At 47.2% G+C, this 12,475-nt stretch overlaps 2 protein-coding genes across 2 annotated transcripts; one reads left to right on the top strand and one right to left on the bottom strand.

Moving 5' to 3' along the window:
- LOC8079481 (GDSL esterase/lipase At5g45910) lies at window positions 144–2,335 on the top strand. The gene is made up of 5 exons (XM_002457061.2): window positions 144–824; window positions 928–1,155; window positions 1,233–1,378; window positions 1,472–1,760; window positions 1,852–2,335. Exons 1-5 carry the CDS (start codon window positions 518–520, stop codon window positions 2,124–2,126), a joined length of 1,245 nt encoding a protein of 414 aa, XP_002457106.1. The 5' UTR covers window positions 144–517; the 3' UTR covers window positions 2,127–2,335.
- LOC8079480 (probable inactive receptor kinase At4g23740) lies at window positions 3,988–8,292 on the bottom strand. Its single transcript, XM_021456728.1, has 2 exons — window positions 6,493–8,292; window positions 3,988–4,927 (listed from the first exon to the last, which is right to left on the bottom strand). Exons 1-2 carry the CDS (start codon window positions 7,829–7,831, stop codon window positions 4,263–4,265), a joined length of 2,004 nt encoding a protein of 667 aa, XP_021312403.1. The 5' UTR covers window positions 7,832–8,292; the 3' UTR covers window positions 3,988–4,262.

Below are 12,475 nucleotides of genomic sequence, written 5' to 3'. Positions count from 1 at the left end.
ACTCTCACACCCATTGAATTCGCTTTGAGAAGTGTATAAACACACATCTCAATGCGAAACTACACATCTCAATGCGAAACTGCTTTGAGATGTGTGTTTGTACACTTCTCAAAGCGAATCTAGTAGATGAGAGAGTGAGGACATATGCCCTTAAGGTAAAAAAAAAAAAAACGCGTCCACTGCACTGATCGATTCCCTCTCGATCCGTCGTATAGTAGCCAGAAACGGGCACACACGGCTTCACCAGCCGCGCTCCAAAAACGCCCCCAAAACGGATGGCTGCTGGAACAGTACAGGCACGCCAGCCAGCCATGCGTGGTAGCTTAGCTGTAGCTGTTGAGCTCAGCTGCCAAGCCACGCCCACACAGCCGTCGTCCACTACATTTGATATTTTGATGCGTTGCGTTGCGCGTCGCCATCGGCCATCGCCACCCCACCTGTCGTCGTCTGTGTGCCGCTGAGCAACGACGACGACGCACACGACGGCCCGGAAGGAGGCCGGGAGCGAGAGAGCAAGATGAGGTGCAAGCAGCTCTTGCCGCCGTGCGCCGTCTGGCAGCTGCTCGTCGTCCTAGTCTTGTCGTCGTCGTCGGCGGCGGCGGCGGCGGCGCCAGTTCCCGCCTCATCCACCACTCTCCGCGTGCAGCAGCGCTACGATTCCATCTTCAGCCTGGGCGACTCGTACGCGGACACCGGCAACGGCCCCGTCGTCTTCGGCTGGCACGCCATCGCCAGCCCCGTGATGCGCCCGCCCTATGGCTCCACCTTCTTCGGCCACCCCACCGGACGCAACTGCGACGGCCGCCTCGTCATCGACTTCCTCGGTGCGTTCCCGGCCCGCCGCCCCGGTCCATCCCGCCGGCGCCGTCAACAATGCAAATATATATAGCTGATCGCTCTCTTCTCTGGTCACGTACGCCGTCGCAGCTGAGAGCCTGGGCCTGCCGCTCGTCCCGCCTTTCCTTCGTCACGGGGCGACGAGCTTCCGCCGCGGCGCCAACTTCGCCGTCGGGGGCGCCACCGCCCTCGACGCCAGCTTCTTCCACCGCTGGGATCCCCCCGGCGGCGGCAGCGTGTTCCCACTCAACGTCAGCCTCGCCGTGCAGCTGCAGTGGTTCCAGTCGCTCAAGCCCTCGCTCTGCGCCACGCCAAAAGGCATGCATGTCCATATCCCCGATCGAATTCTTGACGCCGATCGTTGGCATATGCATCTGACGCGTGTATATATGCAGACTGCAGCCAGTTGTTGGGCAGATCGCTCTTCTTCGTAGGCGCGTTCGGCGCCAACGACTACCTCCTCGCCATGGCGGCGATGAGGCTCGAGCAAGTCAGGTCACTCGTCCCAGCCGTCGTCAGGACCATCTCCATGGCCGTCGAGGTAATTAATTAACAACAACTCCATTATTAACGACCTGCAAGAACGGCACTGGTGAGGTGAGTGATGATGAGCTGGAGTTATACGTACGTACAGAGGTTGATCGTGGAGCACGGGGCGACAACCGTGGTGGTCCCCGGCGTGATTCCGGTGGGGTGCGCGCCGCCGGTGCTGGCCACGTTCGGCGACCCCGACGACCCGGCGAGCTACGACCCCCGGACGGGGTGCCTGAGAGCGATCAACGAGGTGGCCGCCCACCTCAACGCGCTGCTTCAGGACGCCCTGCGCGAGCTCCGGTCCCGGCACCGCCACCGCATCTCCGCCGTCGTCTACGCCGACTTCTTCGGCCCCGTCATCGACATGGTGACGTCGCCTGCCAAGTTCGGTGAGCACACAGTTGTTGCGTGCCATGATCGAGCTAGCTAGCTGCGGTTGCAGAAACTGACATCTGCATGCGCCGTGCGTGATGGTTGCAGGGTTTGATGAAGACGTGCTGACGCTTTGCTGCGGAGGACCCGGGCGGTTCAACTACAACAGGCACGTTTTCTGCGGCGAACCTGGCGCCAACGAGTGCAAGGACCCGTCGGCTCGTCTGTTCTGGGACGGCGTGCACCTGACGGAGGCGGCCTACCGGTACGTCGCCGCCGGCTGGCTTAGCGCCATAACGTCGCCGCCGCCGGGACGGAGTGGCGGCGGTGGTGGTGGTGCCACACTGCCAACCGGAACCGGACGGCGGAGGCTGCAACTGTGAGCAAGGATTCCCCGTGCTATAACACTGACCGGTGAAAGCCACCGGAACCATGCATAAAAGTTTGTTGACGCTCCTTGTTGGTTTGGTGTTGTCGCTAGTACTTCTTGGCTGCCTACTGTACTTGGTAGTAGACACTAGACAGCAATGCAAGATAACAAGATTTGTCGATGTTGTCGATACCAGAACCAGATGACGTACTTCGACGGCCATTCAGATGTCTCTGTGACGACGTACGCGAGGAACGTATGGCCTGACTTGGCGGACGCTCTTCGGCCTTGTTTAGTTGACGCCAAAAATCCAAATTTTTTTAAGATTTTTCGTCACATCGAATCTTACGGCACATATATATATATATAGAGTATTAAATATAGATAAAAATAAAAACTAACGCAATGGATTCATGTTCATCAGTGTAAGGTACGGTACGTCGGTACCTAGGGTTGTGCGGCACAGGGACACGGCTTCATGGGATCGAACCACTCTATCGGCTATATACACTACACACTACAAGGAAGTAACATTATTATAACACACTGCTCCCTCCGTCTCAAAATAAGTGTCGTTTTCGCTTCCCGAGAAATAACTTTAACTAAATATATAGTAAAAAATATTAGTATTTATAGTACATAATTAGTATCATTAGAAAGATCTTTAAGTCTAGTTTTTTAACAAATTTATTTAGAGCTATAAATATTGCATATATTTTCTACAAATCGATTCAAACTTGTGGCACAAAAACCTAAAACGACACTCTTTTTGGGACGGAGAGAGTACACTTTAGACCACCCGGTTGGCCATTAATTTAGCAAAGCAAACTTACTTGTGCGTCTGTGACCACTTCAACTCAAATAAGCGCAGCACAATTTTTGCTCTAATAAGAAAAACTGCTGTTCATAAGAAATAAGCGCAGCACAATTGCTCTACATAAGAATTTTTTTTTTTAACATACATAAGAATTTTCTTAACCGGGCAGCCGAGGAAAAAAGAAAACAGGTCATTTTGGACCCAAAATTGCTGTTCATGCATGCCCACCGGACATACTCGACTTTGTCAGCCCCACAGTACTTTGGGCCAGGCTCGTGATAGGCCCACTTTTTTAGGGCCTATTTTTGCTGCAAAAGCCCGTGTCAATAATTAACTTGAGGGGGCCTACTTTTTTTGTTTTATCTGAACATGCTTTATAATCAGGTCCAAGTTGTGTCTTATAGGTCTTGTTTAGTTCACTCCGAAAACCAAAAACTTTTTAAGATTCCCCGTCACATCAACTTAGAGCACATGAATGAAGCATTAGATATCAATGAAAATAAAAACTAATTGTACAGTTTGCCTGTAAATCATGAGATGAATCTTTTGAGCCTAGTTAGTCTATGATTGGATAATATTTATCAAATAAAAACGAAAATGCTATAGTGCCGAAATCCGAATTTTTTTCGGAACTAAACAAGGCCATAGTCCCTCCATCCCCCCCAAAAAAATTGCACTCAATTTTTTTTCTTAAGATCGATTAGATTTTGAAAAATATATGATAAATATTTGTATATTCAACTATTAAAATAATAATATTTATTGCACATTATAAATATTACCATATTTTTTTATATTTATTTAGTTAGATTTTAAAAAGTTTAACTTCTCAAAAAATAAGATGTGCAATTAATTTAGCAGAGGAAGTATATAAATTAGCGCTGAATGGATGAAAATCAACGACACACTATACAGCTTATCAACCATTATATAGTGTTTTTTTTTAATAGTAAATCAGTGAACAGTATTTTTCAGCATTAACATAAACCAAATTTCAGCGAAACGAACATTGGATCTAGCAACATAAACTGAGCTGAAGAAGCAACGGTGCAAAACAGAACAAAACGGAGTGTCAGCAGATCAGACAGCTGCTTTTCTTCCTTCGCTTAAGAGATAGTAATCAGCAGTGAGCAATTGCTGCCAAATCGGACCGCCGTGTCCACGTGACATTCTGTTACAATTTCGTAACACCGAATCTTAACACAAAAGAATGAATGGTACAGCACCCGCCAAAAGCACAGGATCGACCATCCGTGCTCCTACCGTGGAAAAGCAAAACACAAGAAGCTACGAATCAGCAGCTGCGGCTGCGAGCGTCCGGTGGACGAACTCTCACCGTTCCTGCGCAGCCGATGAGCTTTCTGCCCAGTTCTGGGCTGCTTCAATGGCTGCCGGAGTGGAGGCCTCAGTGGACGGCCGCGTCCCGGTGTCGCTCCGCCGCACCTCCTCGATCGTCCTCACCACGTCCGCCATCTTGGGCCGCCGCTCGGGGGTCCTCGACACACACGCCATCGCGATCTGGAGCATCTCCACCATCTCCTCCTCGATGTTGGGGTACCGCAACAGCTCACCGTCGAACACCTCGGCGGTCCACTCCTCACGGACCACCGACTGCACCCACCTCACCAGGTGGACCACCTCATTGCCACCGCCGGTTATCTGGACAGGCGACTTCCCCGTGAGGAGCTCCAGTATGAAGACGCCGAAGCTGTAGACATCTGAAGACTGCGATGCTTTCCTCGTGTCGGCGACCTCTGGCGCACAGTACCCAAGAGAACGGGACCTTGCTGTGATCGGGTTCATCAGCAATGCCAGGCCGAGGTCTGAGATGCAGCCATATTCGTGCTTGTTGATGAACACATTGGAGGCCTTGATGTTGCCATGAACAAATCTCCCGTTGTTCTCGGTGTGAATGTGTGCAACTCCTCTTGCTGCTCCCACGGCAATCTTTAATCTGGTTTCCCAGTCCAATGGCATTCTGTCCTCTCCCCTCTTCCCTGAAAGCGGAAAAAGAAGGAACAGAAGTATGAGATGTATGTCTTCAATCACAAGAAGTGTTTCAACATCAGATATTAGCCATCAGACCACAGTACAATTAATATTTGTTTTCTGGATAACAGAAGTACTCCTTTATAGCCTAAATATTTGTAACCAACTGTTCCGACATGCAGTGCACGTTTCTACTGTTAAATGTAATGGTCCATCATGATACAGATACAAAACTAACATGATTGCAGATAGTTGATGCATAATACATCTACCAGTGGTGCTCCTATGGTCCAGATTCTGACACTGAAATGGAGGAATGGGCCATGATAGTGAACACCAACGCTAACTAATTGAAGGATTTTACCAATTCAACATGAGAGGAATAAAGGTGACAACACTCAACTACTGTCTGCTTATTAGTGCATCTGTCATGCAGCTTTCTTTCACAACCGCCAGCGATTTTTCTATACCTGCCACCACTTATAGCTCCCTCTTTCTTTCTAGCTAGTATATTCACAACGTCACATGATTACAAATTACAAACTAATTAACTATGCAGTTTTCTATTCAAATTCCATGACATCATGTGATTTAAGTACGCTTTGTTACCATGACAAGATTTCACGGTCCGCTTAACCTCATAGGATGAGGTAGGAAACAGATTATCTTGCTGCTAAGATGGCACTGATGTGACCAGAGTTGACCACCGCACATCAAGCATGCCATGTGAACTTGAATTGAAATGGCATAATGTTTGAAGACACATTGCAAGTGAAGACAGCTAAGCATAATGCACCAAACAGCTAGATCTTAACGAACACAGGAAATTCAATACATGACAGCAAGTCAACAAACCAAAATTAAGGAAGAAAATGGCAGCACATGCTACTTTCGGTGAACCAACCAAGCACAGAACACTAAAGCTCTTCTTCCTTAAAAAAAGGTCAAAAGTGGCATGTTCAGCAATATGGAAAAGCTCCATTTCTCTCAACGTTAAGAAACCATTCTTGTTCATTGTCAGTAACAGGAATTTTTTGTCAAAGCAGAAAAAGGAGCAGGTATTGACTGGTATGGCCTAATGATACGAAGCCAAGAGAAGAGAAGTTATCAAATATATATCAGTCAAAAAAGCCTCAAGTGCCACAGTCAACATCAGAAGATTAAAATGTGAGCCTAGACAAGTAACAGGGCACAAACAATCGTTAAACCCCAATCGTAATCGTCCATCCTACCTATAGCAAGCTGATAAAAGTCGAGCAAAGTTTGTTGCTTGCACTAAACAAACAGTTAGCTTATCAACCCATGAGCACCTTCCCAAACAACAAGCAACATGGCATCTCCAGGTCACCATAATACCACTCCACATTACAAAATTTCTTCCTTTTAAATTGCCACATCTCCTAGCGCATTTCTTAAGTACCATTTCTGTCTCACTATCATGATTGCAACAATTCTAACGCACAAACAGACAGCAGTAGTTATCAAGCCCATCGCAAATTGTGAATTCCAAATGGTTGAGCACTGAAACGATGAAAGTAACAGGACGAAGGAGAGAGGTCAAGAAGAATCGTACCATGAAGCATGTTGGATACACTTCCCCTGCTGTAGTAATCGTACACGAGCAGCTTCTCGTCCTTGGAGTAGTAGTAGGCGCGGAGCTCGACGACGTTGTCATGTCGAATCCGGCCAACCAGCTCCATCTGCTGCTCAAAGTCGCGGCGGCCGGCGTTCACCTCCTTGAGCCTCTTGACGACGACGGTGGTGGCGTCCTCCAGCACGGCCCGGTACGCCGTCCCGAAGGCGCCCTTGCCAAGGACCTCGGCGGAGGCGCGGAGCAGGTCCTCCAGGTCGAACGCCAGCGACGGGCCCTCGAAGAAGACCATCCGGTTACCGTCCCCGGCCTTGCCAATGACGGCCTTGGACTCGGGCGACTCCCTCCCCTTCTTATCCCCGCCGCCCTTCCCGACAACCACGCCGCCGTCGCTCCCTGTCTCGTCATCACGGCCCTCCCTGTTGCAGAAGGCGATGAGTATGACCGCGGCGAGGGCGAACACGACGACGCAGCCTCCGACGGCAATGGCGAGGATGGCCGCCTCGCTGAGCCTGACCCGCCTCCTCGCGCTCGTGGCGGCGGAAGGCGGGGCGAGGCCAGAAGACGGAGGAGGGAGAACAACCGGCGGCGCCGGAGCCAGCGGGCGCGTCAGGTTGTTGCCAGCAAAGGAAGCGTCCGCGAACCGGAGGAGGGACGCGGGCAACGGCCCATCGAGGTGATTGTTGGAGAGGTTGACGAACTTGAGCGCGGGGAGGCCGAGGTCCGGTACGCGGCCAGAGAGCGAGTTGTTGGAGAGGTTGAGCGCGACGAGGTTGGTCAGGTTGGCGAGGTCGGGCGGGATGCCGCCGTCGAAGCCGTTGAAGGAGAGGTCGAGCACCTGGAGGCCCGCGAGCCCCGCGAGTCCGGGCGGGAGCGCGCCGGAGAAGGCGTTGCGGTGGAGGTGGAGGCCCGTGAGCGCGGGGAGGCGGAGGAGGTCGGCGGGGAACGGGCCGGAGAGGTTGTTGGAGCGCAGGCTGAGTAGCTGCAGCGCGGTGAGGTTGCCCAGCGTGCCCTGCGGGACCGCGCCCGAGAGGCCGAGACCCGGGAGGTGCAGCGCCACGACGCGGGCGCCGTCCGCGCTGCAGGTGACCCCCGTCCAGCCGGGGGCACCGGAGGCGGAGCTGAAGCAGGCGAGCGGGGTGGTGGGCCAGTTGATGCGGGCGCGCGGTGTGGCGCCCCGGCCCACGCTGGAGAGGAACGCTAGCAGCGCCGCCTTGTCGGCGTCGGGCTCGGAGGAGGCGAGGAGGGGAAGGAGGGAGAGGCAGAGGTAGCAGAGCAGCAGCGCCGCCACGCGGAGCGGCGGCGGCGACGGCGTGGGCATGGCACCTCCCCCCACCTCTCCGTTGGATCTGATGAACGAGTAACGAAACGAAACGAACGCTGCGGCGCGGAGGGAGGGAGGGAGGGAGGGAGGGAGAGGGTGGCTCTGCTATGCTAGCTTAGCGTGGCCGCGTCCGCGTGGGTGGGGAAGGGAAGCGTGCGTGAGTGCGGGAGCGCGGAGACGCCGCCGAGCGCGAGCGAGGCGAGTTGGGGGTCCGGGAGGGGAGGGCGTTTTTGGTGCGTTCCTTGGGTTGGGGAGCGCTGAGGCTGAGCTGCCGCAGCCGGCGGCTCTCGCATGTGACTGAGGTGGGCAGCTCGAGAGGAGAGGAACGGAGCGGTGGTGCGCGGCGGTGTCGGCTACCCCGGTGCGTGCTCGGCAAGTGACGGCGGGCGGCACGGTCAGCGATCTGCCTTCAATTCCCATGTGCGCCTGCTCCCCGCAGCCTGCTGCTGGGTGTAGCGATCGAGCAGGAACGTGAATAGAATTCCTGGAATTCGTTTGCGAGAATTTCTGGACTTGTTGGCCTTGTTTTAGTTCGTAAAAAATTTGCATTTTTTTCCAATTTCTGTCACATCGAAAAAAAATAATTTGTGTTTATCAAAATTCGTGAGTGGAGTATTAAATATAGATAAAAAATAATAATTACACAGTTCTGTAATTTAGAAGACGAATATTTCAAGCTTAGTTAATTCATAATTAGAAAATATTTATTAAATACAAACAAAATTGTTACGGTACCTATTTTTTTAAAAAAAAAATAAAACTAAACAAGGTCTTACTGTGGTTGAGCGACGAATCTGCTCGAGATTCCGTTGTGAGTTGTGACAGACAGCGTCGCTGGTAGTGGAAGCAAGGTCGTTGGTTTTTATCTTCCTACGTTGGTGATCCCATATCTGATTACTACCTTAACCATCCATGTGATGATGATGTGACTAGCACACAGGCTCCGATTCAACTGAACCTTGCCACGTGTCGAATCCCAAGTCGGAGCAGTGACTGATCCCAAGTGCAGTAGTACAGGACTGCCAACATTTTAGGTTCGGACTCACTAAATAGCGAACGTTCACTAGATTTGAATCTAGCGAACGATCAGACAGCCCCCATGACTTTTCTTTTTTGGTAAAAAAAAAAGAAATCCCAAAATTTTCTATTTTTTGAAAGTTTTCTATTTAGGCAAAAAAATCGCTACTTTCTTTTTTGAAAAATTGTACTCATAACTTTTACGTATAATTTATGGAACAAACTTTTACGCCTAACTCATATACAGTCATTGTGACAAAGTTACATACATAACTTATACATATAACTTACTACATGATAAAGTTATACGCATAACTTTTAGCTATAATATTTTTATAGAACAAGTTTATCAACATAATTTATGACGAGACAATTTAGCGATATAAGTTAATAATTTAATTAAATCAATTTTAACATATAAGTTAATAACTGCAAGTTAAGCACAAAATATAATAAATCAAATAGCTTTGCAAAAAGTTAGACATAAAACATAATAATTATAAGTTAATATCTACTAGTTATACATAGAAAGTTAGATATAAAAGTTGCGTACAAAAAGTTAGACATAAAAGTTACGTGCAGAAAGTTAAGAATTATAAATTATATGGTTAAAATTTACATCTAGCATTTTAAAATAAATGTTTTATTTTTTTATGACATTAGCGGTGGTTATGGAAAAGCACGCTAAAAGGAGAGGTAGTTTGAACCTTTGTTACATCAAATCTAAGTGAACGATTGCCCAAATAAAATAAAGTTGACAGCATATATAAAAAGAAAAAAATTCATAGACTTATATAAAAAATAAAAAGAAAAAAAAAGATAAAAGAAAAATTAAAAAAAATGTTTTATAACTTTTGTGTTTCAACGTTTTGGCATAAGTTGTAAGTTATATGGTATAAGTCATATGGTGATAAGTTTTGCAAAGTGTTATACCAAGTTGTTAGTATAATTTATAGAAATAAGTTATGTTCTATAACATATATGTATAACTTAGTTACCTTCTAAAAATGGAATGTTGCGAAAATTATCATTTCCAAATAAGTGAAGTTGCGGGAGTAGCTGATGGTTCACTGGATTCGTTACTGGTGAACGATCGTGAAATTGGATTTGGGCATTTTAGGCCTTGTTTAGTTTCCAAAATTTTCAAGATTCCCCGTCACATCGAATCTTGCGGCATATGCATGGTGCATTAAATATACATGAAAACAAAAACTAATTGTACAGTTTATCTATAAATCGCGAGACAAATTTTTTAAGCATAGTTACTCCAAAGTTAAATAATAATTATAAAATAAAAACGAAAGTGCTATGGTGGCAAAAACCCAAAGTTTTTTCGAACTGAACAAGGCCTTACACGCCGTCGATGAATCAAGCATGACAAAGGATTAGTAGTACTCTAACCCCTCTGTCTCTATGTCTTGGGTCAGTGTCTCGGTGAACAACTGAATTCAGCAGATGCTGACCAACTTCGGATTAGGTCGGCGGGAAAGCGATTGGCTGGGAATGAATCGAATCGAATCGAATCCTGCACTGCAGTCTGCAGACTGCACAGGGACAGCCGGAGCAGCGCATGAAAGAAAAGGTCAGTGTTTGAGGGCGATGATGATGATGATTGCATGCACGCAGCAACGTCAGAAGCAGCTTGACTTGGCTTTAGCTTTGTTCCTTTTTGTCAGTCGTCGGTCAAGTTCATTTTTAGGCCTTGTTTAGTTCTCAAAAAATTTTGTAAAATTTTTCAGATTCTCCGTCACATCGAATTTTTAGACGCATGCATGGGGTATTAAATATAGACGAAAATAAAAACTAATTGCATAGTTTGGTCGGAATTGATGAGATGAATCTTTTGAGCCTAGTTAGTTCATAATTAGACAATATCTGTCACAAACAAACGAAAGTACTACAGTTCCTGTTTTGCAAAAAATTTTGCAACTAAACAAGGCCTTAGTTTGAAAATTCAAACTTTGAATTGATAAATGAACAAGAAGAACACCCCCAAGGCAAGGCAGCTGACATTGGCCGATGGTGGCCATGCTTTGCTTGTGCTTGTGGGCCTCTGCCAATGCCATTCGCTAAGGGTAGATATGCATGCGCCTTGACATGGTTGGCAACTTGGCATGCATACCACCATCACGGGGCAATCATGCGTGTCTTTTCCCTGCACTGCACCACGGAATCAGTAGGCACAACAAGAACTTGCTTGGCCTAGTTTAAATTAAAGCTCCATCTGTTTGTTAAAGGAGCCGATAAAGCTAAAAAACAACAGTTTTATTAACTCTTATTAGTTCATTTAAAGAGAAAGTAATAAGAAAAATATTGTTCCGGTGGGCCCGCTAGTTTGGCAATTTGCACTACTTTAGGCTGTCTCCAACAGGAGACCCATTTCGGAACCCAAATCCAAAATGGGTCTCCAACACAATACCTATAGCCTCCAACAGAATACCCATACAGAACTCATTTTGAGTATTAGGAGAGACATAACCCAAATTTGGGTATTCTCTCTCCTCGAGACCTATTTGCAGAGAGTGTTGTCTTTTAGGTCATGTTGTTCGAGAAGACTTAAAAATAGATATAGAACCTTTTACTAGTAGTGCTACCCGAATGACAAATAAGTCTTGTATTTTGGGTGACGATTGTTGGAGATAGTCTTTACAACACCCTCAATATTATGAGATAGTTTACACTTATTTTAGTATATATATATATATATATATATATATATATATATATCCTCTCACGATTTAAAGTATGTGTAACAGTATAACAGACTAGCTCTTGTAGGGAATGGAACCCACCGGAACCATAGCGAGAAGCGGATTTTCTAGGACGATTGTCACTGCTTATGGATGATCTATCCATGGCCAGTATGAAGCTTGTACGAAACTAACTAGAGGTCCGAATCCACTGATGTTGAAGAATCAGCAAATAAGTGTGGTTAGGGGTGAAATGCCACTCGAACTGAGAGCTAGCTGGTTCTCCCTGAAATGCGTAGAGGCGTAGCACTTGACTGGACATCTAGGCATAAAGCACTAGGGCCTTGTTTAGTTCCAAAATTTTTGGCAAAATGAGCACTGTAGCAATTTCGTTTGTATTTGACAAATATTGTTCAATCATGGACTAACTAGGCTCAAAAGATTCGTCTCGTCAATTCCGACTAAACTGTGCAATTAGTTTTTATTTTTATCTATATTTAATACTCCATGCATACGTCTAAGGATTCGATGTGACGGAGAATGTGAAAAATTTTGCAAAACTTTTGGGGAACTAAACAAGACCTAGGGCTGTGCGAGCAGTACCAAATCGAGGCAAACTCTGAATATTCGATATGACCCAAAAATAACAGAGGTCAAGGTTGGCCAATGAGACAATGGGGATAAGCTTCGCCATCGAGAGGGAAACAACTCACATCACCAGCTAAGGCCCCTAAATGACTGCTCAGTGATAAATAAAAGAGATAGGAAGTGCAAAGATAGCCACGAGGTTTGCTTAGAATTGTGCTAGTGGTAGTTATAAACTCTCGTCACACATACGAACAACGGCACGGTACTAAAGCTAGTGCTACGGTATTCCGTATTCATCTGTTTTTGTAGTGTCTCCATTCAATTCAATGCCGGCCGCCATACGCGT

Source organism: Sorghum bicolor, chromosome 3 (genome assembly GCF_000003195.3).
Source record: "Sorghum bicolor cultivar BTx623 chromosome 3, Sorghum_bicolor_NCBIv3, whole genome shotgun sequence".
NCBI classification, from domain to species: domain Eukaryota; kingdom Viridiplantae; phylum Streptophyta; class Magnoliopsida; order Poales; family Poaceae; genus Sorghum; species Sorghum bicolor.
Note: the sequence above shows the minus strand (reverse complement) of the source record. Positions and strands in the feature narration are given on the sequence as shown.

Bases quoted from the DNA above. Each gene is read 5' to 3' on its own strand.
- LOC8079480 (XM_021456728.1), bottom strand. From the start codon at position 7,831: ATGCCCACGCCGTCGCCGCCGCCGCTCCGCGTGGCGGCGCTGCTGCTC. The intron at 4,928-6,492 runs GTACGATTCTTC...TTCCGCTTTCAG, and splicing joins TGTATCCAACATGCTTCATG to GGAAGAGGGGAGAGGACAGA.
- LOC8079481 (XM_002457061.2), top strand. From the start codon at position 518: ATGAGGTGCAAGCAGCTCTTGCCGCCGTGCGCCGTCTGGCAGCTGCTC. The intron at 1,156-1,232 runs GCATGCATGTCC...GTATATATGCAG, and splicing joins GCTCTGCGCCACGCCAAAAG to ACTGCAGCCAGTTGTTGGGC. The intron at 1,379-1,471 runs GTAATTAATTAA...ACGTACGTACAG, and splicing joins CCATCTCCATGGCCGTCGAG to AGGTTGATCGTGGAGCACGG.